The sequence below is a fragment of the Lynx canadensis genome, chromosome D4, assembly GCF_007474595.2.
Source record: "Lynx canadensis isolate LIC74 chromosome D4, mLynCan4.pri.v2, whole genome shotgun sequence".
NCBI classification, from domain to species: Eukaryota; Metazoa; Chordata; class Mammalia; order Carnivora; family Felidae; genus Lynx; species Lynx canadensis.
Genome location: NC_044315.2, coordinates 83,090,126 through 83,112,750, shown reverse-complemented (window position 1 = coordinate 83,112,750; position 22,625 = coordinate 83,090,126). Strand labels below are relative to the sequence as shown.

Here is a 22,625-nt window from a genome sequence, read left to right as displayed (position 1 = left end):
TCAATAAGTGGTTTTATTACTGGTTAGATTTTACAAATTCTGATATTCGAACAGACTTCCACCTTAAAATTCTAAAACAACAAAGCGACCGTTGGAGGGGGTTTGATTTTTCTTTTTTTTTTTTTCTTTTTTTAGGACTATTCAAAGTAACAAACTTTTTTTTTGGTTTTTTTTTTTTTGTTTTTGTTTTTGTTTTTTTTTTTTTTTGCATTTTTGCTCTGGTCATAAATATACAGAGAGAAAAAGAGGGAGAGAAAAATGAACAAGTCATCCAAAGTATGGACATAAAACAGTATTCCTAAGGCACGTGGCAGTCTTTGAAAATACAGAAGCTCTAGCCAACTTAAATTATTTGTTGTTTTTCCTCGCTCAGTCCACAAAACTGTACAGTGACACAAATGTTGTGTTGCAGATAGATTTTCCAAGTAACTCCTCAATCCACACCGCTGCATTAGCCGGACGCACAATTTTTTCTTCCTCTGTTTCCAGGCGAGATCCTAAAATGTGGTTAGTTAGTTGCTCAAAGCCTCTATTTTAAAATACACTTGGAATTCAACTAAAGATAATTTCTTTTTTAAAGAAATTGTGGGGCGGGGGGTGGGGTGGGGAGGGCGTGAGTCACTAGAAAAGGTTGGTGAGAGTCGTTTGTGAGGGGCTGTGAGGCTCGTGGCCCTCCAGGTTGCCAGGCACAGAAGTTAAGACTGACGTCACAGTTGGCAGGGCGGGGCTAGTCAAGTCTGTGAGGGTGGTGGGCGTGCTGGAGGGGCTGAGCGAGGCATTGGAGAGCTCCGAGGCTGGCCCCGAAGGCGTCCCGGTCTGCAACGCTGCCTCCGTAGACTTGTCCACACCCGTGTTTTCCTGCCGTAAGAGGTTGCGCCTGAACTTGGCCCTGGCGTTCTGAAACCAGACCTGCGTGGGGCAAGAGAGAGAGAGAAAAGAAGGACTGGTTAGGGGAAGAGAGGCAGGGACTGGAGAGTAGCAGAGCATTCCCCAGGGATGCTAATCTGGGTTTTCGGGGGGGGGGGGATAAAAAATTGGGCTGGCAATATTTTGCTCTTCATAAAATAAAATTTGCCTTTGCCCTAATTGGCTATTACTGGGTTTCCCTTTCTGTTAGAAGGTTCTAGAGCTAAACAACATGGTAGGCACTAGCCATAGGTGGCTGAGGACTTGAAATATATATGACTAGGGGGCGTCTGGGTGGTGCAGTCGGTTAAATGTTCAGACTCTTGATCTCGGCTTGGGTCATGATCTCATGGTTCTGTGGGTTCGAGTCCCACATAGGGCTCTGTGCTGATGGCGGGGAGCCTGCTTGGGATTCTATCTCTCCTTCTCTCTGTCCCTCCCCTGCTTGTGCTCGCTCTCTCTCTCTCAAAATAAATAAATAAACTTGAAAAAAAAAAAAAGTATGACTAGCCAAAAAGTGGCTCCTTGTAGATGAAAACACAGAATTACACTGGAAGATTCAGTATGAAAAAAAGAAGGTAGGATATCTCAATAATAATGTTTCTACCTGTTATATGCTGAAATGATAATATTTTGGATATATTGGGCTAAATGAAATATATTCTTAAAATTAATTTTATCAGCTTATTTTTGTGTTTTGAATGTAGCTGCTAAAAAAATTTAACAATTTTTTTTAACATTTATTTATTTTTGAGAGAGAGAGAGCATGAGCAGAGGAGGGGAACAGAGAGAGGGAGACACAGAATCTGAAGCAGCCTCCAGGCTCTGAGCTGTCAGCCCAGAGCCTGACGTGGGGCTCGAACCCACAAACCATGAGATCATGACCTGAGCTGAAGTTGGCCACTTACCCGACTGAGCCACCCAGACGACCCCCTTTTTTTTTTCAATTTTTTTTTTATAAAAAATTTTTAAATGGAAAATTACATACGTGGCTCACGTTGCATTTCTATTTGACAGCACTGTTCTGGAAGATGTGCACAAATCAAATCTTGATCATTGTTCACAATGGTTGAGAGATTTTTTTCTTCCCCCTTGAAAGTCACCTTTAAGCAGGCAACAGAGGGGCACCTGGGTGGCTCAGTGGGTTAAGCATCTGACTCTTGTTTTCTGCTCCGGTCATGATCTCATGGTTTGTGGACTGTAGCCCCACATGGCACTACCAGTGCCGAGCCTGCTTGGGATTCTCTCTCTCCCTGCCCCTTCCCTGCTTGCGCTTGCTCTCTCTCTCTCTCTCTCTCTGCCCCTCCTCCGCTCTCTTTCTCTTGCAAAAATAAATAAACATTAAAAAATTTTTTAAAAAAGAACTGAGCTTGGTATGAAAAGAATACCAAAGAGAAAGAATAAGGGTTTATTTTCATTTTTCCTTGGGCACAGACACACACACACAGACACAGACACACACACACACACCCATCCACGCCCATACCTTTGCACACAAGCCTGTTCGCTCTCAGGAAGACATGTGTGGAAACTCATCTCCACGGCACCCCCTCCCCCAACTATGACCACCTGTCTAACTGCACAGAGAGATCTAGCTGTACCCAGAGGTCCTCAGAGTACTTTGAGAGAGGCCTAGGAAATCCAGGCCACCATGGGGCTGGTTGGAAGGGGGGGGGGGTTGTGTCTCCTAAAGAAAAAAGCCTGAAAGGCAGGGCCCCTTCACTTCCCTTTGCATGAGAAAAACACCCGCCAGAAGCCTCCCCATAAAACAAAGGGCCTTAGAGAATTCTACGGATTCTGGGGTGTCCAGTTGCATATTTCCAGATGTGCCTGCATCTGCCTGTCTTCCCAGTGTCTCAGGCAGGGGTGGGAAGACCTCACCCCTGGCCCCACCTTCCCCTGGAGACCACCCCACGACTTGGGCCTATGGTGTCAAACTAGCCTTTCTAGTTGCCTGATAAGATTTGTGCTCATTTAAAAAGCACATCCAGGAGAATCCTGGGGTAAGGAGAGAGACTTGGACCCTGTGAAGTCAGGAAATAAAGCTCTTTCCCCAGCATGCTGGATCTTCCCGGGAAGAAAGCACATTTTCCCCTGGCCTTCTGCCCAAAGCAAGCCCATCACCTCTTCTGGAGGTTTGCAGATAAGTATAGTGCTTCTAAGACCACCCTCAACGTGCTCCTCTTAGGGTAGGGAATCCTTCCCTGCCCAGCCTGCAGAAGTCTGCAGGGGTGAGACTGTCTCGCTGGCCCCGGGAATGGCTGATGGTAAAATGGATAAAGTCTGCAGAGGCCCTCAGGGACAGGAAGCGACTTCCCCAAAGTCTCACGGCCTCCGACAAGGCGAGAGCCTTGGGGCCACCCTTTGCCTCTGTCCTGGCCTGTGTGTCTCTCTCCAAGCAGTAGCTGGAGCAGGGAGCCCCGGGGGTGGGGTGCATGGCTCCCAGGTCCAGGGCTCTAAGCCCTCGGGAAGGGCTGGAACCAGTTAGCTGCCAGCTGTTTGCTCTTTCTCCTGCGTTGCCCCTAACAGTGATTTGTAAACAATGACACCATCTTCCACAACCGCCCTCTCTGCTTTACTGAATCTGAGGCGCTGGAAATCTGGCGGGTGAAAATCAACAACTCAACTAGAAGCCGGGTTGCTGTGGGGTTTGGTGTTGTGTTTTTCACCTGAAGCAGGGCTTCGCCAGAATTCTCTCCTGACCATTTTACAAAGTCCCCTCCTGAGCGTTTTGCTGGGGCAGGGCCCCCTGTCTAAGTCCACTTCATGTCCTTGGGATGTGGTACAGGGACCGGCAAAGACTAAGATTCAATAATATGCATTGAATTAATAGCAATGATGATAGATAACATTTGTGGACCACCATGTCCCAGGCACCATGCCACCCTCTAACGTGCAGTCGTAGGTTATCTTCAAGATAAGCCAAGCATCCCCACTTTATAGATTTGAAACCAGACAGGCTCAGAGAGGTGAAGTCACTTGCCCAAGGTCACACAGAGGCCAAGCTGAGACTGGAATCCAGGAATATCTGCCATTAAGTCCATACGCTCCCTACCACATGATCCTGAGTCAGCAAATAAATGAATGAATGAATGGGTGAGTGAATGAGTGAATGAGCACAAAAGCAACTGTGGTGAGGTGGACAGAGCACCAGCTGCAGTTTCCAGTTCTGGTTCTGCTACTGACCAGTCCAGTGACCTTGTGCTAGTCCCTTACCTCTGGGACTGCCTCAGTTTCCCTACCTGCACAACAAGAGGGCCAGACCACCCCCGCATGACCTCTATGGCCCTTGGGGTTCTGACAGTCTGGGATTTCCAGCAGGCGCGAGATGATCTGCCCCACCCACCCGTCTTCTTAAACTGGCAGCCCCTTTTCTTCATCCACGAGGAGTGCCTTCGCCTGGTGCCCAGGGGACCCCCAGTAAGTCCTGGGTGAATGAAGAAGCCCACACTACCGCATGCCCCTCCTCAGGCACCCACTGGCCCTGCACGCTGTGTTTTGACTCACAAATTCCCTTCCTTAAGATTCTTTCATCAAGGGGACCAAGGGAGTAAGTGGAAAACCCATTTTGCCTCACAAATCCCTTTCTGGGTCACTAAGGGAACCAGCCCAACGACAAAAGCTTTATGCCCAAAGATGTCCATTGTGGCATTAAAAAAAAAAAAAAAAAAAAAAGATTTTATTTTTAAGTAATCTCCACACCCAACATGGGGCTCAAACCCACAACTCGGAGATCAAGAGTTGTGTGCTCCACTGACCGAGCCAGCCGGGCACCGTTCCCCCTCCCACCCACCCCCCCCCCGGCTTTATTAACATTTCATTTTTCCATTGTGGTATTTTTAAATAACATCAACTAATGGCCGCGTGCAAAGTGTCCAACCAGATGGGGCAAGTGGAAATCATGACACAGACACTCCATGCAGTTGCAGGGGTAATGTCTTATGATGAATATTATATGAGAAAAAAAAAGAATAAAGAGGCTATGTCTTGGGGAGCCCGGCTGGCTGGCTCGGTCGGTGAAGTGTGCGACTCTTGATCTCGGGGTTGAGAGTTCAAGCCTCGCTTTGGGTGTAGAGATTACTTAAAAACAAAAGCTTAAATAAAAGAGAGAGAGAATTTGTCCTCTGGTACAGCAACTTCATAAAGAAAGTAATGACGACAAATAATATTCACTCACTAAGTAGCAGGCATTGTCTAAGGAGAGTTTTAAGCATTTCACACATAGTAACTCATTAGTGCTTTACAAGGTGAGCGCTAACATTATTTTTTTTTTAAGTTTATTTACTTTGATGGGTGCTTCAGTAGCTCAGTCAGTTGAACGTCCGACTTTGGCTCAAGTCATGATCTTGCGGCTCATGTGTTTGAGCCCCGTGTTGGGCTCTGTGCTGACAACTCAGAGCCTGGAGCCTGCTTTGGATTCTGTGTCTCCCTCTCTCTCTGCCCCTCCCCTGCTCATGCTCTGTCTCTCTCTGTCTCTCAAAAATTAAAATAAAAAACCTGAGAGAATCCCAAGTAGGCTCCTCGCTGTCAGCACAGAGCCCGAGGCGGGTTCAAACTCACAGAACCGAGAGATCATGACCTGAGCCGAAATCAGGAGTCAGACACTTAAACGACTGAGCCACGCAGGCGCCCCACAAGTGAGCGCTAACATGATTGCCATTTGCAATTCTTTGTTGCACATCTGTCTCCCTTCTGGATTGGAGTTCCAGCTCCAGCGGGTCCCATTCACTGTCTGGGTCACACCCCATCCAGAACATGGCGGAAGGTCAGCGTATTTGTTGAACAAATGGGTGGCCAGAGAAAAGCTAGCATTCTCGGTTCCTGTGTTCTCACACAAGTCAGTGACCACTAACCAGTCATCTGAAGAATGTTTTTAAGCTGCTGGTGGCTAAAATATATTTTCTGCCAAAGTCACACCGGGAAGCCCTAAGGAGACTTTCAGCCACCCAAATCGGTCAGCTCACCTCCCCTGTCCCGAAGCCTGGCCTACTCTGCCTTCCTGACCCTTCCCCAGGAAGGAAGAGGGACTGCTCAGACGGGCATCTATGTGCTGCGGGAAGGTCTGCAAGCATTTACAAAGCTTAAGGCCTTCGTGGACCTCTGTCCAAGGGACAATTCTCTCTCTCCCCGTGACCTCACCCGCTGGTAGAATGTGAGAATTGTGGTGGCCGTGCCGTGATGACAATTTTGAGCACTTTTTATGCATTTACGGCTTTACAGCAGGATCCATGCTTTGCTACCAAGACATGGCATCTATGACCCGCCCCTTCCCTTCCCTTCTCTCCACCTGTACCACTGCATTCTACAGCTAGACCCAAGGCGGGAGGGCCACAGCCCTACACTGGGCGATGCTGGAAATAGCTGTGGAATCAGACCGATCTAGGCTCGACTCCTGGCTTCCTCACTTACTAGCTGTGGGACTTAGGGCTAGGGTCCTAGTCTCTCTGAACCTCAGTTTCTTCATCTGCAAAATAAAGATAATTAAATTTTTTTATTGTGTATGAGAGGTAGGTTGACTGAACCCTACTGTATAAAAGTGTGTGTGAGGTACATGTGCATTGAGTCCCTAATCTGTAAATTTTTTTAAAATTTTTTATTTATTTATTTTTTAACATTTATTCATTTTTTGATATAGAGAGACAGAGTATGAGTAGGGGAGAGGCAGAGAGAGAGAGGGAGATGCAGAATCTGAAGCAGGATCCAGGCTCTGAACTGACAGCACAGAGCCCGACGTGGGGCTAGAACTCACGGACTGTGAGATCATGATCTGAGCTGAAGTTGGATGCTTAACCAACTGAGCCACCCAGGCGCCCCATGTTTTTATTTATTTTTGACACAGAGAGAGAGACAGAGCATGAGTGGGGTAGGGGCAGAGAGAGGGGGAGACAGAATTTGAAGCAGGCTCCAGGCTCCGAGCTGTCAGCACAGAGCCTGACGCGGGTCTCAAACTCACGAGCTGTGAGATGATGACCTGAGCCGAAGTCAGACACTCAACCAACTGAGCCACCCAGGCGCCCCCCTAATCTGTACTTTATACATTACACTTGAAGTCATCTCATTGGCTCCTTGCAAACACCCAGTGAGTATTAGTATCGTCTCCATTTTATAGCTGAGGCTGCTGGGGCCCAGAGAGGTTAAGTCACTTGCTCAATATTGCTCAGAAAGTAGGTGAGACAGCTGAGGCTGGACCTCACATCAACTGACTCCAAATTCCAGCAGGGTTACTGCATCCCAGGCCTCCCATATTGATGGTGCTTCTGCATTACAGATCCAGGAGCAGCCCAGAAAACCTACACACACACACACACACACACACACACACACACACACACACACACCTTATATCACCGACCTCTGGGAACACAGCCTCAATCTCAACCTGTCCCTGCCACACAGACTCTCTCCAAAGGGTGGAGGTAGACCACCACCTCCGCGGGGCTCCCAAGGCCTAGTACCATTAAGCTGGTGCAGACAAGTGATGAGGAACCATTTCATGGGCACCTACTTTGTAGCAGGCAGCACGCTGCCAACGCCTTCTCAATCCTCAGTTCTCAAGATACAAACTATTATTACCTTTGTTTCATAGATAAGTAATCAGGCTCCAGGAGGAGATGTTAAAGTGCCTAAATCACACTGCTGGTAAGTCCAAAAGGATCTGAACCACTCTGTTACCTTCCAAAGCCACACCACCACCTGCCTGGCCCCAAACTGCCCTCACCCCGTCTCCCCCAGCTGGCCCAGCAGCAGTTAGGACCCCTGGGAGAGAGCCCCACCCTGCCAATGCCTGGCTCCTGAGACCTCCAGCAAATCACTTCATCTCGCTACTTCTTAAGCTTCTCATCTGTAACATGGGCAGGAAAACATTAAGGGAAGGTAGATGAGTGGCTGGAAAGATAATGTTTTGCAAACTGCTGCATAATCATGAACAGTTGTGCTTTAGGGACTATTAAGGATCAGTGCAAGAGACCTGGATGTCTGAGAAGAGGGAGAAAAGTGGTCTAGTACGCCCCCACTCCCAGCAACATACAGGCCCTACATGATCCTCCCACTCAGGAGCGGGCACTGCCGGGTTGGCTTAGTGGAGAAAGAGCTACATCCATGGACCAGACAGGCCTGGATTTGGGTCCAGCTCTGCTACTTACTAGCAAAGTATGACTTGGGGCAAGTGGAAAGCATTTGGGCCTCAATGTTCTCATCTGTGCAGTGGGGAGGAGGTTATCATGATGCCTACCAGTGAGAACTCAATGAGCAAATGTATTTCACAGGCCTTTCAAAGTGCCTGACACACAGTAGTGCACTCAAACATTCATTGATCGGTAGACCCACCATGACTGTCCGTGCTCTTCTCTCTCAGCTAGTTCCATGTCCCTGGCTTTTCTGAGTCCCCATGGTAGAGGGGACACACAGGTGTGAGCAGGCCTGGCTTGGGATTGTAGGGGAGGAAGGCTCAGGGCAAGCATTCACCCAGGTCCCTCTGGTGAACCTTCCCTTAAACAAAGAACAGTTAGTTCTTCCTCTGGTCTCCAACAGAACGCCCCTCCCAACTGATCACACTACGGAAAAACCGAATGTGGGTCTGTCTCTAAAGCTAATAGGTGAGTTTCTTCTGGGCCAGGACTGTGGTTCATTCATCTCTGTGTCTCCAAGGCCAATAGATATTGGCACCCCAAGGTGCCAATAGATATTTGGCCAGATGAAAGAATGAGAGACAACGATACTGGAAATCCGATTTGTTCCTAAATCAGGTAACCAAGCCTCTTGCCTCAAAGGCCAGCAGAGTGTGGCTCCTTATGCGGATTCAGACTCAACAATGGACACTTAGTCTCTATCATTTAGTCAGGATAACAGGGAGAGGTATATGTCCTAATGGTGCCCATTATATAGGTGAGAAAGCTATGGCTCAGAGAGGGTAACTAATTTGTTTAAAATGCACAGCCAGCGAGTGAGTAGAGGGACAGAACTGAACCGAGGCCCTCCTGAACCGAGCTCTCTGCTTGACTCCAAGTGCCTGCTCCTGTCCTGGCCTGATTCACCAAATGGCCCCCACCAACATGCCATAAGGGGCTCTAGAGAGGGGAAGGGACAAAGTATCCTAATAACCAGAGAAGAGGCTGATGACCAGATTCGCCCAGGGCTGAGGAATGGCGGTGTGTGTGGGGGGGGGGGGTTGCCAAGAAGGGTCCCCAGACTTAACCCAAGAAGGTCAAGTCCAAGGGAAATGGACAAGGGGAATCTGAGACCCAGTCAGGCGCAGCAACGTCCTCACCCCTTCTCAAGCCCAGGCCAGAGGGACCCCTCAGACAAAAGGGACGCAAGGAGGGGAGCGTCCCACAAGGAGCGGAGCCCCGGGGGTAGGGGGCGGGCCCAGAGAGGCGCATCGGCGCCCCATTGGCCAGCACTCAACTCCCTCAGCTACGTCATTGAGCCCTCCAGAGAGGGGCTCCCCTCGCGTTGCGCAGGGGTGCAGGCCCGACTACAGGAATCAACCAACCAGCGCCCCAGTCACAGTCCATCCCGCCGCCGCCATCACACCCAAAACGCTTCCCCCTCCCCATGACATACTCGCAGGAGATCTTAGGGTGACTGCGCAGCCCTTGGTTTCCATTATCGTCATTCTCACTCCCCCCCCCCGCCCCCCCCCTGCAGTGTTGCAGTCCCCCAGCCCTAAGTCCCCAACCACCTGGGGCTGGAGGGGGAGATCAGACTGGCCTGGACCTGAATCTCAGTACCTCCCCTCCAGTTGTGAGACTCTGGTCAGATCTTCCTCTCTCGATTTCCTCCCCCCCCCCCAAATGTAAATTGCTCTCCCCACAGCCACAGGTTCTAAAGAATAAACTGGTTACATTGTGCTATAAAGAAAGATGCTGTCCCACCTTATCGCTGTACAGATGGGGAAACTGAAGTCCAGTGACCAGAAGAATCGCTCCTACTACTTAATACCAGTTGACTTCTTAACCTAGCTCATGTTATTCTTAGCTACCACCACTGAGCAGATACGTGTCAGCTACCGTGGTGGACACCTCCTCATCTCAATGGCTCCTCAAATAAGCCTGCAGCAAGATAATTTCTTGCGTCTGTTTCACATATGAGGGAACTGAGGCCCAGAGGGGTTAAATGATTTGCCCAGGACTGTGAAACGAGTAACAGGGAGAGCTAAAGATTTGAGAAGTGCTACTCCAAATCCCTGCCATGAATCTGGGTCAAACAGGAGCCTGGGACTCCCCAAACTGGGCTTCTTAACGTCTCTGAGGTAGGGACAGGACCTTCAAAGTCTAGGGAAAGCTCTGGATCCTCTATCCAGAAAGCGCCCTCACATACAAGTGCAATTCTGCGCAGTTTCAGAGGTGCCCATCGGCCTCCAGCTCCCTGCAGGCAGATGAGCTTCCCGGGCCCACCCAGGGGATCAGCCCACAACCCCCCCCAACCTTGCTTCTGGGAGAGTCTAAGAAACAACAAAGAGACAGAAGAAAAATCTAGAGAAAGAAAGAGAAACTGGAGACGGCAAGTCAGGAAAAGAAGCAGAAGGAGGAAAGAGCTAACAGCAATTAGCTTGTATCTGAAATGCTTGAACCTTTTACTACGTGAACATATTTGAGTGTCACTCTAGTAATAAAGAGCAACTAAGAAGTGTTTACAAGAAAGAAAGAGGCTGAGTGTAGAGACAAAGAGGAAGAGGGACACACATACACAAAATAGAAAGATTAGACAAAAATTGGAAGAGGAAAAGTTAGAAAGAAAAAAAATCCCTGAAATACAGCTAGAGTCTGAGGAGGTAGAGAAAGGGTAGAGAATGACAAAGAGAAGGGCACACATAGAATGGAAGGTCCTTCCAAAGCCCATGGCAGCTAGGGGTTCGGCCGCAGGCCCGGCAGGCCCCGGGTGCCCCCGCCCTCAGCCCCTGTCCCGGCCCAGCTGACCTGGAGGACCCGTTTGGTGAGGCCCGTCTTTTGCGCAAGCTGCTTCAAGTCCTTGGCGTCGGGGTTGTGGTTAATGGCAAAGTAAGACTTCATGGTCCGAAGCTGGTGGTGCTTGAAGGAGGTGCGCATGCGCTTTGTCTTCTGGCTGCTCGGGTAGGGCTGGTCGCGGTCCAGGTGCTCCGCGTCGTTCTCGTTGCAGCTCAGCGCTGGGGAGGGGACGCAGAGGCGGCGGGTGAACCTCCTGACCTGCCCCCTACACCGCCCCACCTGCCACCAAATGTTTCTAGCCTCAGGACCACACAGCGGGAACTGCACCGCGCTGAGGTGAAAATATTATCCCCATCTTCTAGATCTATAGGAGAATCTGAGGCTCCCCGAGAGCCACCTGCCTGAGTCACTCAGCTAGGAAATGGCGGGATTCAAACCCAGCTCTAAGAGAATCCAAAAACCATTCTGTGCCATCGTGTCAGAATAATAACAACCAACAGCTACAACTTGTTGATGGCTATTCGACTCCAGATGGATGATGTGCGTAAAGGCTTTATATATTTTCACCGAATCCTTAAAACAACTCTAAGAGCCTAGCATTATTTCCTCCTTTTTACAAACTTTTTACAAACTGAGGATTGAAACTGAGGATTAGAAACGGGAGTCACTTGACTTGAATACAGAGCAGTGTTCAGGACTCCTGGACCCACACTCTTCCTGTTTCCCCCTGCACTCTCTAAGGAGGCAGGCTGTCTCCCCCCGACAGTGTCGGCACCCGGCACCTGAAAGTGGATGACTGACTGACATCTCTCCACTCACTTTGATTTCACCCTCATCGGTTCCCCAAACCAGAAGTTCTGGATGACACTGGGCCGCCGGCACTGGGCTAAGGTCGGAAATTGTATCTTGCAGTTTAATCCTCATCCTCACCACTGCCCTGGGAAGTACTTGTTTTCCAGTTACACAAATGGGCTGAAGGGGCCAGAGAGGTTAAGCGATCTCTAGAAATCTCACGGAGTGGTAGGATTCTAACCCGAAAGAGAAGGAAGTTGGAGGAAGAAATTGACATGTATCTGACACCGAGGGTATGCTTTTGGCTTTACATACATCATAGGGCCTTCACTACTGCTCCAAGAGGTGGCTACTGCTTTTCATCCCATTTTTGAGATGAGGAAACTCCTGCGAAGGGAAATGAAGCCATGTGTACACAGCCACACCACTGGTAAGGGCTGAGCCTAGATTCAGTATTGCAGTCCTTGCCCGTTTCCTTCCACCACGCCACAAAGGCAGGCAAAGATGACGCACGACTCTTTGGGGAGCCGGTCCCCATCCAGAAGGGGCCCAGCCGGGGCCTGGCTGCCAATGCCTGGAAGGCAATGGGGGTGAGGGACAGGGGTGGAAACCTAAGGCCTCAGAAAGTTGCTTGGTAACCTGGTGCCTGATGGGGACATCAGGAACTCCAAGATTCCTTCATCACATCCCCAGCCATCCTACATGTAAAGTCTTAGTTTGGGGAAAACCTCAGAGGAGATCAATTCAGTCCCCTTAAAGCGGACAACTGGGAATATGTCTTGTGCCCCATCACATGCCCGTAACAGAGCTGCTAGATTTAGCAAATAAAAATGCAGGACATCCAGTTAAATCTGAATTTCAGATAAACAACGAACAGTTTTTTAGTACGGCTTTAATTTTGCATGGGACATACCTATACTGAAAAATTAATTTGCTGTTTACCTAAAATCCAAATATTGTATTGGATACAATTACACTAAAAAATTACTCATGTATTTAAAATTCAAATACTGCACTGGATACTCACACTAAAAAATGTATTTGTTGTTTACCTGAAATTCAAGTGTAATTGGATGTCCTGCATTTTATCTGGCAAAACCACTTCAGAAGTACTCCCGATCTCCTGGTGACCTACTCCACCCACTGCTCAGGTGGGGAACAGTCCCTTGCAGAAAGAATTTGCAAGATGCTGGTCTTGTCACAAATCTTGAAGCTGTCAGCAAGTGGCTACACTTCCTAAGCGTCCCTTCCCACATGCACCCAGGCACCCAAGTCCCCCACCAGGGCTGTACTCCCACTGAGAGCGCCCAGGGTGAAGAACGGGGGTCCAGCAATTTAAAAGGGATCAGAAAATGACTCCAAACAGAATCCATGGAAACTGCCCTGCCCCCACTGCAGGGAGCGACCCTCTCCTTGCCCCCAGTCCCCAGCTCCACGGGGGGGTGGGGCAGGCCTCCCCACGGGGGATCTCTGGGCCCATCCCTCTGCCCAGTCCCCGCCTGGGCCTTGCTGCTCTTAATGAGCTCCGTGGGGACCCCGGCGCCCCATTCACCCAAGGGACGTGCCCTGAGTGCGGCCTAGATGGGAGGAGGTGGTTTGGGGGAGGGAGACAGAAAGGGCACAGAAAGGAGAGAAAGACACAGAGGTAGAAAGACAGACAGAAGGGAGAGAGAGTAAAGGAGAGGGGGGAGGGAGGGGAGGTGGACAGGGCTAGGAAGAAAGAGAGGAGAGACGGAGGAAAAGGAAACAGTGGAGATGGGGAGAACCGGAGAGAGACAGCTACAAAGACAGAAAAAAAATCAGGAAAAGACACAGAGAGAGCCTGAGGGGACAGCGAGGCCTGGAAAAAAAGGAGGACTGTGTGGTGGAGGGCCCAGGTTAAGGAACAGAATCCCGGATCTCAAGGAAACCAGGTCCCTTCGGGGAAGCGTATTCCAGAGCCGTTACTGGCCGGGGAGTGGCGAAAGGGGAGAGAGGGGAAAAGAGGGGAGGGCAGAAAAGGAGCTGGCCCAAGATTGGGAGGCCGAGGTGGCCAGTGGCCCGGGCAGGGGGGCTGCGCTGGGGGAGTGAAAGCAGCCGGGAAGCAGCCGTTGAGTCCAGATTTGTCCGGTACCCCAGGCACCCTCACTCCCGCCTCCCTCCCCACGCCCCGGCCGGGTCGAGATTCCCCAAGATCGGATCCGGGGAGGAGCGAGGGGCTGAGGGGAGGGGGAGAAACAGGCTTTCTCTCTCCTTTTTTTTTTTTTTTCCTCTCAATTAGGCCGATTCAATGGAGCTAAAGAGCTCGTAAAATCATGAATAATTTACTCGTGATCTGTTATTAACCCATCGGGTTTCGAGCTCTTGTCGCTGGGACTGAACCTGTAATCAAATCTGACTTCGCCTCATTTTACTAAAGACGAGATTGTAGGTTCAATTGTCTAAATAATGGATTGGAATCAAATCAGTAATTACGCCGCCAGGCACACACACAAAAAGCTGGGGCTGGGGGAGGCCCGGGCGTCCGGCCGGTCCGCGCGGGACTCCCGCGGCCGTGGCTTACAAACCCCGGCGCAAAGTGCGCGGCCCGGGCCTCGTCCGCGCCCCGGCCCGCTGGCAACCCCGCTCAGGGGTTTCCTTCTGCCTCTGGGACCGGGGCTGCGCTCTCGGACCCGAGGGGCAGCCGGAGCAGGGCTGCCGCGGCCACCGCCCCGGAAGGACTTTCCGACCCTGCGGCCCCGCCGCTTTGGCTGCCCTTCCCCAGGCGGCGGGCTGGGCGCACCGACGGCCGTCCCTCCCCAGTCTGCCCGAGCTCGCCGCCCTGGAATGAGGTGCCGCCGCTCCGCCACCGGACTGGCCCACGGAGCGAAGGGCTTTGCAAGGGGTCGGTGTAGCTGGGCTCCCGGGTGTGGGACACTCACACCAGCAAGCTCGTGTCCTCAACGGTCAGAAACACGCACACACGCTCTTGCCCATACACACGACCCGCAGTGCACCCTCCACCCTCCACGGTGCCCTTTCCAGCCGCCCCACGGCCCACACTGCGGCCATTTCTCTCCTGCCCGGTGCGGGGAGAGGAGGAGAACGGCAGCCAGACCCAGGGAGGCCTGGCTGGGCCCGGCGCGGCCAGGGAGGCGCCCCCTTTTCCCAACCCGGCCCCGGGAGCCCCGAATACGCGAGCGGCGCGGCCACCGCCGCCGGCGCGCCGTGTGCGGTTTCTTCCGCCTGAGTCAAGGCCAGAGACGCGCGCCGGGAGAGAGAAAAAGACCGGAACAGAGAAACCCAGACAAAAACACACAGAGGGAGAGAGACAGAGAGAAAGGGGGATCGAGAGAGTTGAAAGGTAAAAAAGAGAGAAGGGTCAAAGAAAAACAAAAAACAAAAACCGAGGAGATGGCATGGGTGGGGAATGCCTTGTAGTGGTGCCAGATCCCTTGAAACTCAGCCTCCAGCCACATCTTCTCGCTCGGTGCCGCCGGACCTCGCCAGCGAAGGCGGCAGAGCAGCAAGAAACACAAATAAATTTCTGAAACTCTTCTGCCTTTCAATTCCAAACCCAGTTGCAAACCTGCCCACGTAGAAAAACATGATCCCACTCCCCACGCGCTCTGCGGCCGAGTCAGCCTGCTGCTTCCTACTGGGGGCCGACCCCATTTGATAAATAGAGGTGGCTTTGTTTGGGGGGGGGGACCCGGCCTGGACCCGATTTAGTTTATTTTCAGGGTGCTGAGAGATGAAGGATGGAAGTTTTTGAGAGCCGGCATCTCCGGCAGAACCTTCGACAAATCTTTAATCTGCCGCCACAGACCTGTCTGCGGCCACTTCACCATTTACCAGACTGGGGGCTGCATTTTCCTCCCGACTCCACACACTGAGACACATACACCCATCCATCTTCCAACAAGCAACTTCGTTGGATCGAACAGGGGACAACCCCCACCCCACCCTGCCCCTGGCTGAATTTTCCTCCCCAGCCAGCTCAGATTTTTAAAGATCAAAATAACCCTGACTTCTTCCCCCACGCTGCCCTCTCCCCCCAATCCTGGGTTTTTGTTTTGTTTTGTTTCCACTTGCGCATTAGACTAAGGGGAAAAGGAGGAAGAAAACAAAATCCCGGAATCCGATTCTGTCGCAAACGAAAGAAAGAAAATAATTGCAAATAAACTCTATCTAGTTCAGAAGCCCGGGGAGTCATAAACCTTTCCCGGCCTTGCAGACGTCGGGCAGATGTTGACGGTTCAATCTGCCGGGCCCCAGAACCTCCACAGCTGTCCAGAGCGGGGAGGGGTGCGGGAGGGGGCAGAGCCTCTCCTGGAAAGGCTTGGGGTTCTGAGATGCCGGAAATGTGAAACGAGCCCTCCACCCAACTCCGTGAGAGGCCGGGCCTACTCCGGTCTTCTCATCCCCGGGCGCCGGCCTCCAAGGGTCGCCGCTCTCATCCCAGCACCCCGCTGGCGCCCAGAACTCCGAGGAAGGAGCTGGGGGAAAATCAAGACCTGGTGGAGCAAGAGGATCCGCGGGGCACAGTGACCCGCTCTTGTTCATAAGGGTCCTGGGCCCAAGTTTCCGGAGCCTGCTGCCCTCAGTACATTTCACCTGACAGGCCCAACGCCAGGCCCAGCAAGTTACCCCAGGCCACCACCAGTCCTTTCTCTTGGGACCGTCGCCGCCCTGCCTCCTTCATCCATCGCCACAGCTCCCTGTCCTCAGCCCCGCCAACCCAGAGCCTGTTTGGTGCCGGCTCCTCCTTGCTTTCTCTATCCTCACGCTTTCTGACCAACAAAGTGGGGGAGAGGCCCAAACCAAAAAACTGCCTCTAAAAATTCTCTCAGCGACGAGGCCCTGCACCGGGGTCAGCAAGACTCGAATGCACCTTCTCCTTCCACCCCAGCCAAGTGCGCGGAGGCTGGAGCCGAGGAGCCTAAACGTCCCTTCTGCTAGGTCCTGTGGCACCTAGGGTGTGGGGGAATCTAAGGACTAGAGCACCCAGAGTGATATATACATATGCGTATCACACTGAGATTCACTCCGGCTTCAGGCGGTGGTCAGCCACGCACTTTCCCCCAACCCGACGGGGGCGCTCGGTGCGCCTCGAACTCACCAGCGTTGTAGGCTGCCAGATCCGCCCCGGGGCCGGGGCTCTTGCGCTTCCTCGGCCGCCCCTTCTGCACCGTGCCCACGCCATTGTAGTAGGGAAGACCCAGCGGATTGGCCCCGGCTGCGCCCAGCCCGGCGCTCTTGGCCGCCGCCGCTGCGGCTGCCGCTGCCGCCACATCGGCGTGGTTGAAGTGCGCGGGGTACTCGCCCTGCAGCAGCGCTTCGAAGTGCAAGCGGCAGTAGACCAGGCTGTCCTTCATGCCGAAGTGGTCACCCGTGGTCAGCATCTTGTTACACGTGGTGCATGTGAAGCAGTTGAGGTGATAAACCAAGTCCCGAGCGCGCATCACCATCTCCGAGGCCGAGATGCCCAGGTGGCAGCGGGCGCAGCGCTGCACAGAGAACCGCCTGTAGGGACCATGGAGGGAGGGACTGTGGGGACACACGGTTGGGTACCCCCCATATCCCTCCTCCAGGTGCCGCTGCTGCCACGGGGGGAGATCTACTCCTTAAAATGGGAACCAGTCTTAAGTTGGAGGATGGGGAAAGAGGGAACTAGATTTTGGCCCAGGTCTTGTCCTACCCTAAAATACAGTTTCCCTTAAGCATATGTATGTCCACAATGCTTCGACCTTACCCAGAGTCTGGGCAAGCCCCAGGAAAGCCTTTGCTTGGGAACGCAGGGAGAGGGGGGCTACCCACTTACCCTTTCTCAACCTTTACCCCTGCCCTCCATACCGGTACCTGACAATCCTACAGACTTTTGTAATTTGGCAGGGGGGAGGGGGGAACAGAGACAGGGAAAAAGAGAGAGGGGAAGGGAGAAAGAGAGAGAGAGAGAGAGAGAGAGAGAGAGAGAGAGAGAGAAGGAATATAAACAGACCCTAACCCTAAACCAGAGGGGAGAAACAAGAAACTTGTAGCCTGTTAGTGACTCTGGCTCTTTAACCCCACAGGCAGCTTTCACCCCCATCTCCACGAAAGACCCGGAAACGCACCCAACTGATCCCCCAGCTCTCCCTCCAACTTTGTCGCACACCAGCCCAGGCTGCCTGGGCTTGGTATGGGGTGGGGGAGGTGGTGCTGCCTGTTTCTGTTCCCTCTGCTTGACCCAAGAAACTTCAAAGGGAGAGGGGTGCAAAGACCCCCCCCCTCCAACCCAAGCTTATTTATGGTCTAAGCTCAGAAGAGAGCCCTTTACTCTGGGTCCCTATAGTTCTCAGACCTTTCCAGGAGTTCCCTCAAATTCCTGTTTGAAAAGGTTGTCACCCCATTTGTACTGGCTTGGAGAAGGGGGGACCCAGGTGGGGAACCCTCCCTTGGGACTGGAGGCCAAGAAGACCGGGTCAGATTGTGTCTGAGATCAGGGGGTCCTGGGGGGCAGAGGGTCCTGAGTTGGGGGTACCTGTAGTAGTCTTCCTTGCAGTAGATGCTCCCATCCTTGCTGAAACAGGTGAGCTCCGACTCCAGGTTGAGCTTGCACTCGCAGCACTTGAGGCAGCGCATGTGCCACTGCTTGTCCACCGCCAGCAGGTAGTAGCGGTCTGAGATCTTGCCCCCGCAGCCAGCGCACAGCGCGGCTCGGTCACTGCTGATGGACGGCATGGTCTGCGGAGGGAGGGAGGCGGGAGACCGCAGCGCCTGCGTCAGCCTGCGACTTCACCACCGCTTGGAAACGGGCACCCTCAGCTCCCCCCCGGTTGCTCGGGCTAGCCCTAAACCCAGAGAGGGCCGCCGGGGTGTGCGGTGGCTTCCTCGTCCCCAAAAGGCCCATAGTGAGGAGGCTCAGAACCCAGGCCCGCCCACACAGCCCAAGCCGGCCACAGGCCCAGGCCTGGCTGCTGGCCTGGACGGATCTCCCTCCTTAGTTCTCCCCCTTCCTGCCCCCTCTGCCCTTTTCCCAGAAAGGCTTGGGCTGTGTTTGAGGGCTGGGGCAGCAGTGGCTACTCCAGTCAAGCCCTCCAAAAGCTCTCTCAAAACTGTTTCTTAAAGGAGCCACTCTGCTGGGCCCCAGGAAAAGGGGTAAGATGACCATTAAAAGTCCCCCTCTCTCTACACAGACTCCTCTCCTCTCGGGAGACACACAGAGTTCCTGGCCCCGAGCCCCAGTGATCTCTGGATCCGTATGCCAAAGGTTTAGGCCAGGACAGGTCGCAGCCACGTCTGCCCCTCCACTACCTTGGCCACACTGGCTGGGGCCCTCTTGGGTTCTGGGAGATGGTGAGTGGAGTGCAGAGGCACCCTCAAAGTCTCCGAGTACAGGACAGAATGAGAGTTTAATCCAGGAAGAAGAACTCAGAAGCCGGAGGCACTGAGGCTGCTGCCCTTGCTTTCCAAGTGGAGAGGCTTCCCTCCTGCTCCCCACCTCCTCGGCCTGGCCTCTAAAGGTCACTTCTGGGCCCAACTTGGATAGCGACTGCTTGCCTGGCCCTCTGGGAGGTCTGAGGTGAGGAACTGGCTATTTGGAGCTGGGCTGGCAAAGCCAGGTGTGGAGATCCAAATGGACTCCCCTTCCACAAGAGCCAGGCCAGGGCCTGAAGTCCCAGCCCTGGCCTGGCCTGGCCAGGTCGGCCGGCCAGGAGGCCAGGGGCGTGATCAACGAAAAGCACTGGCCCAGAAGACTTGGACCCCTGAAATTGTGTTGGGGAGGGAACTCCGATTGCCAGGAGGCGGGACGCGAGCGGCCCACACCGGCTGGAGCCCCAGTGCTCCCGTTTGGTTCGCCTTTCCCAGCGCCGCAGGCGGCGCCGCCAGCAGCTACAGCCGAGTAGTGGAGGGGAACGCGGAGCTGGCGACCAGAGGGGCCCGGTGTAGTGAGAAGAGGGCCATCCCGGGACGCGGGTAGGACTTCGCTCCCACTTCGGGAGAAATGCTCTCTTGCACCCTCGGGGTCTGAAATTTCGGTTTAAACCTTGTTTCCCTCCTCCGCCCCAGCAGCCGGGTTTCCCCCGAGCCGGGAGCTACGGGCCTTGCATCCTGTCCGCGGATCCCCAGCGCCCAGTCCCGTGCGGCACGAAGGACGCTCCCCAAAGTGCCCCCAAACTTCGGAGAGCAGAAGCGCGGACCGACCCGGCCCCGTCCCAGCTTTCAGCCCCGACCCCGCAGCCGTGCGCCTACCGTCTCCGTGTCGCCGCGGTCGATGGCGGAGCTGATGGCGGGAGCCTCGCTCTTGGCCCTGCGGTCCATCTCGTCGATGACCCCGTGCACCTCGGGGCCCGACAGACTGTGGAACAGCATCGCGGCGGGACCGGCGGGGCCGGGGGCGCGGCTCCTCCGCGGGAGGGCTTGCCCCCCGCCTCAGCTGCCTGGCGCTCCCGGCGCTAACGGGCCCGGTGCATCGCCACCGCGGCCCCGGCCCCGCCCGAGCTCGGCTGCGCCCCCAGGCCGGGCTCCGGCCCCGGGCGCCCGCGGGCCAGGACGCCTCCCGCCGAGGCGCAGGGGCAGCTACATCGCGGGGCGCCTGGGCGGCGGCGCCAAAGCCAGGGTCACAAGGGCAAGGGGCGGGGGGGGGGCGGGAAGGGGGAAGCCGAGGGCAGAGGTCGGCGCCCGCCGCGGGCGCTTTCACGCCGCGGGCATCGCCCGCCCGGCTTCAGCGCCCCGGGCGCAAAGCAGGAGCGCAAACTCTGCCCGAGGCGGCGACGGCTGCGGTCGGGGCTCACTCGGGAACGGCTAGGTGCCCGCGGCGGCCCAGCTGCCTGGACCTCTCCCCTCCCTGGGGTGTGCCCCCAGCCCTAGGAGACCCGCTTAGGCGCTGGGTCGGCGACTGTAGTACGGGTTTCTCCGAAGCCAGCGAGCCGAGCCGAGACACCGAGAGAATTGAAGAGGAGGAGGAAGAGGAGGAGGAGGAGGTGGTGGTGGTGATGGTGGTGGTGGTGGTGGTGGTGGTGGTGGTGGTGGTGGTGGTGGAGGAGGAGGAGGAGGAGGAGGAGGAGGAGGAGGAGGAGAAAAAGGAGGAGGAGCAGAGTGGGAGGTGGAGCCGCCGACCGCGGGCCCAGCCGCGCGCAATGCTCTCCAAGAGCGCGCCGAGCCCAGCCCCGGCTCTGCAGTCCGCGCCAGCCAAGCGTCCGCGCCTTTTCTACAGCCGCGCCTTACATCACGTCCTGCCGCCGCGCCATTGGCCGCCCAGCACCCCGGGCCCTGGCAGCGCGTGCTCCGGGAAGGCGGGAGACCCGAGAGGGAGGGGAGAAGCAGGAGGAGGAGAGGAGCGACGAGATGGTGGGAGCTGGTGGGCAAGGCTGGAGGGAGGGGGCGGGAGGAAGGGAGGGAGGAGGGAGAGCGCGGGGTTTGGAGTTTTTAAGCTACGAACAGTTTCCTGCGATTCTTTGGGACGGAAAATTAAACCCTCTCTCCCCGCCGTCTCCATCCTAAGAAGGCGCAGCCAGAGGATGCTTGAAGAGCTCTCGCTCGGGTCTCCCCTCGGCCCAGAGCCGCCGCCTCGGGCACCGGCTGGGGAGGCTTGGGAAGGCAAGCCTGGGGCAGAGCTGCGGGAGCCTTCGGCTGCTTCCCGCGGAGCTCAGCCTTCGGCCCAGGCTCCGCGCTGCGGGTTGCGGGCGGCCGCGCAGGCCTCCTGAGGACCGGGCTGAGCCAGAGCGGCAAGAGCCAGCGGGAGCTGTTAAGACTCCGGGGAGAGGAGGGCCAGCCGGAATAGCCTCGCTCCAAGCAAGCTAGGGCCCACTTTATGGGAGCGTGTAGCTCATTCCTGCACTTCCCTGTCCCTCTGCAGCCTGGAAGAGTGGACGGGCGCATGGCTTTAGGGACTAGGAAAGGAATAGGTTCGAATCCCAGTTCTGCCATTTACGTGCAATGTAACCTTAGGCAAGTGACTTAACTTCCTTTAGCCTGTTTCTGATCTTTCCACCGAGGGCCAAGACAGCACCCTCCACACAGATGTAATGAAGAAAAAAAGATCATGGATTTAAAGTACCTAGAATACAGTAGGCGCTCACCAAACTTTCATCACTCCCTCTTTTCTTTTTCCATCTCCCCCTATTAAAAACTTTCCTACTGCAACATACATTCAGCGTTCCTGAGGTTCCTAAAGACCACAGGCCCATCCTCTGCTGGCTGGTTGCATCATGCCACAGACCCAGCTGTTGACAGACGTCCACCCTGCCGCCTGACTGCACCACTTCTCCAAGATCAACAACCCGGCCTGTGGGTAAATCTCAACTGCCACCCCAGCCCCCAGACTTCAGGCTCAACCTAGTCTCTTGGGGACTCAAGGATGACACCTAGGTGTGTGGTGAAGCTGAGATTTAGGAGATAAAAAGTGACTGTGGGGAAAAACTCAGTGAGCAAGTCAGTGACAGAGTCCCATTTTCTGGGTCTGCTTTGGAGGCGGGTCAGTCTGATCTGTGCGGTTCATCTTAGAGGGCAGAGCTTGGGGGGGGGCACAAAGTCCTACCTTCTACCTACCGGACGTAACTTTCAAACATAAATATATGTGTGCTTGTACTGCCCAAGCACATGCACTAGTGTTCGTGTGTGCAAACACACATGTTCATCTCTGTTGGCATAAAATACGACCAGCATCGATGTAGAGCTAGGGTCTACACAGACACATCATGTGTAAGTGTCCAGTGCCAGGCGGGAGGATGCACTTGTAAACGGGTAAATTGCATGTTATACATGCAATTGCATGTTCAGACAATACTACCTAAATCACTGCGTGCGCTTCTCCGAGGCCACGTTTTGCGTATTTGAAAAAACTCCTTAAGTTACAAGTATGTGTGTACACGCTGCACATGCACAGATGCCCCAATGCGACGGAAGGACCATCAACCCAAAGACGCGCGCGTGCGCGAGTGTTCACACAGACGTGTGCCTTGGCGCCTGCACACGGCCCGCGCCCAGGCACGCGGACGCCTACACGTATACACAGGCATGTTTTACCGACGCATCTGGGGCACTTTCTTTCAAAGAAAGTAAGGAATGAAAACCTAATCT

General features: G+C 54.1%; 1 protein-coding gene across 1 annotated transcript; it reads right to left on the bottom strand.

The window, feature by feature from the left end:
- Positions 1-217: 217 nt before the first annotated feature.
- Positions 218-19,916, bottom strand: LHX2 (LIM homeobox 2). Its single transcript, XM_030294379.1, has 5 exons — positions 19,797-19,916; positions 18,085-18,287; positions 16,684-17,087; positions 10,824-11,029; positions 218-909 (listed from the first exon to the last, which is right to left on the bottom strand). Exons 1-5 carry the CDS (start codon positions 19,914-19,916, stop codon positions 622-624), a joined length of 1,221 nt encoding a protein of 406 aa, XP_030150239.1. The 3' UTR covers positions 218-621.
- Positions 19,917-22,625: the final 2,709 nt, after the last annotated feature.

Excerpts from the sequence above, each read along its gene's own strand:
- LHX2 (XM_030294379.1), bottom strand. The coding sequence starts at position 19,916 with ATGCTGTTCCACAGTCTGTCGGGCCCCGAGGTGCACGGGGTCATCGAC. Across the intron at positions 18,288-19,796 it reads ACCGCGGCGACACGGAGACG|ACCATGCCGTCCATCAGCAG; the intron begins GTAGGCGCACGG and ends CTCCCTCCGCAG. Across the intron at positions 17,088-18,084 it reads TGCAAGGAAGACTACTACAG|GCGGTTCTCTGTGCAGCGCT; the intron begins GTACCCCCAACT and ends TGGTCCCTACAG.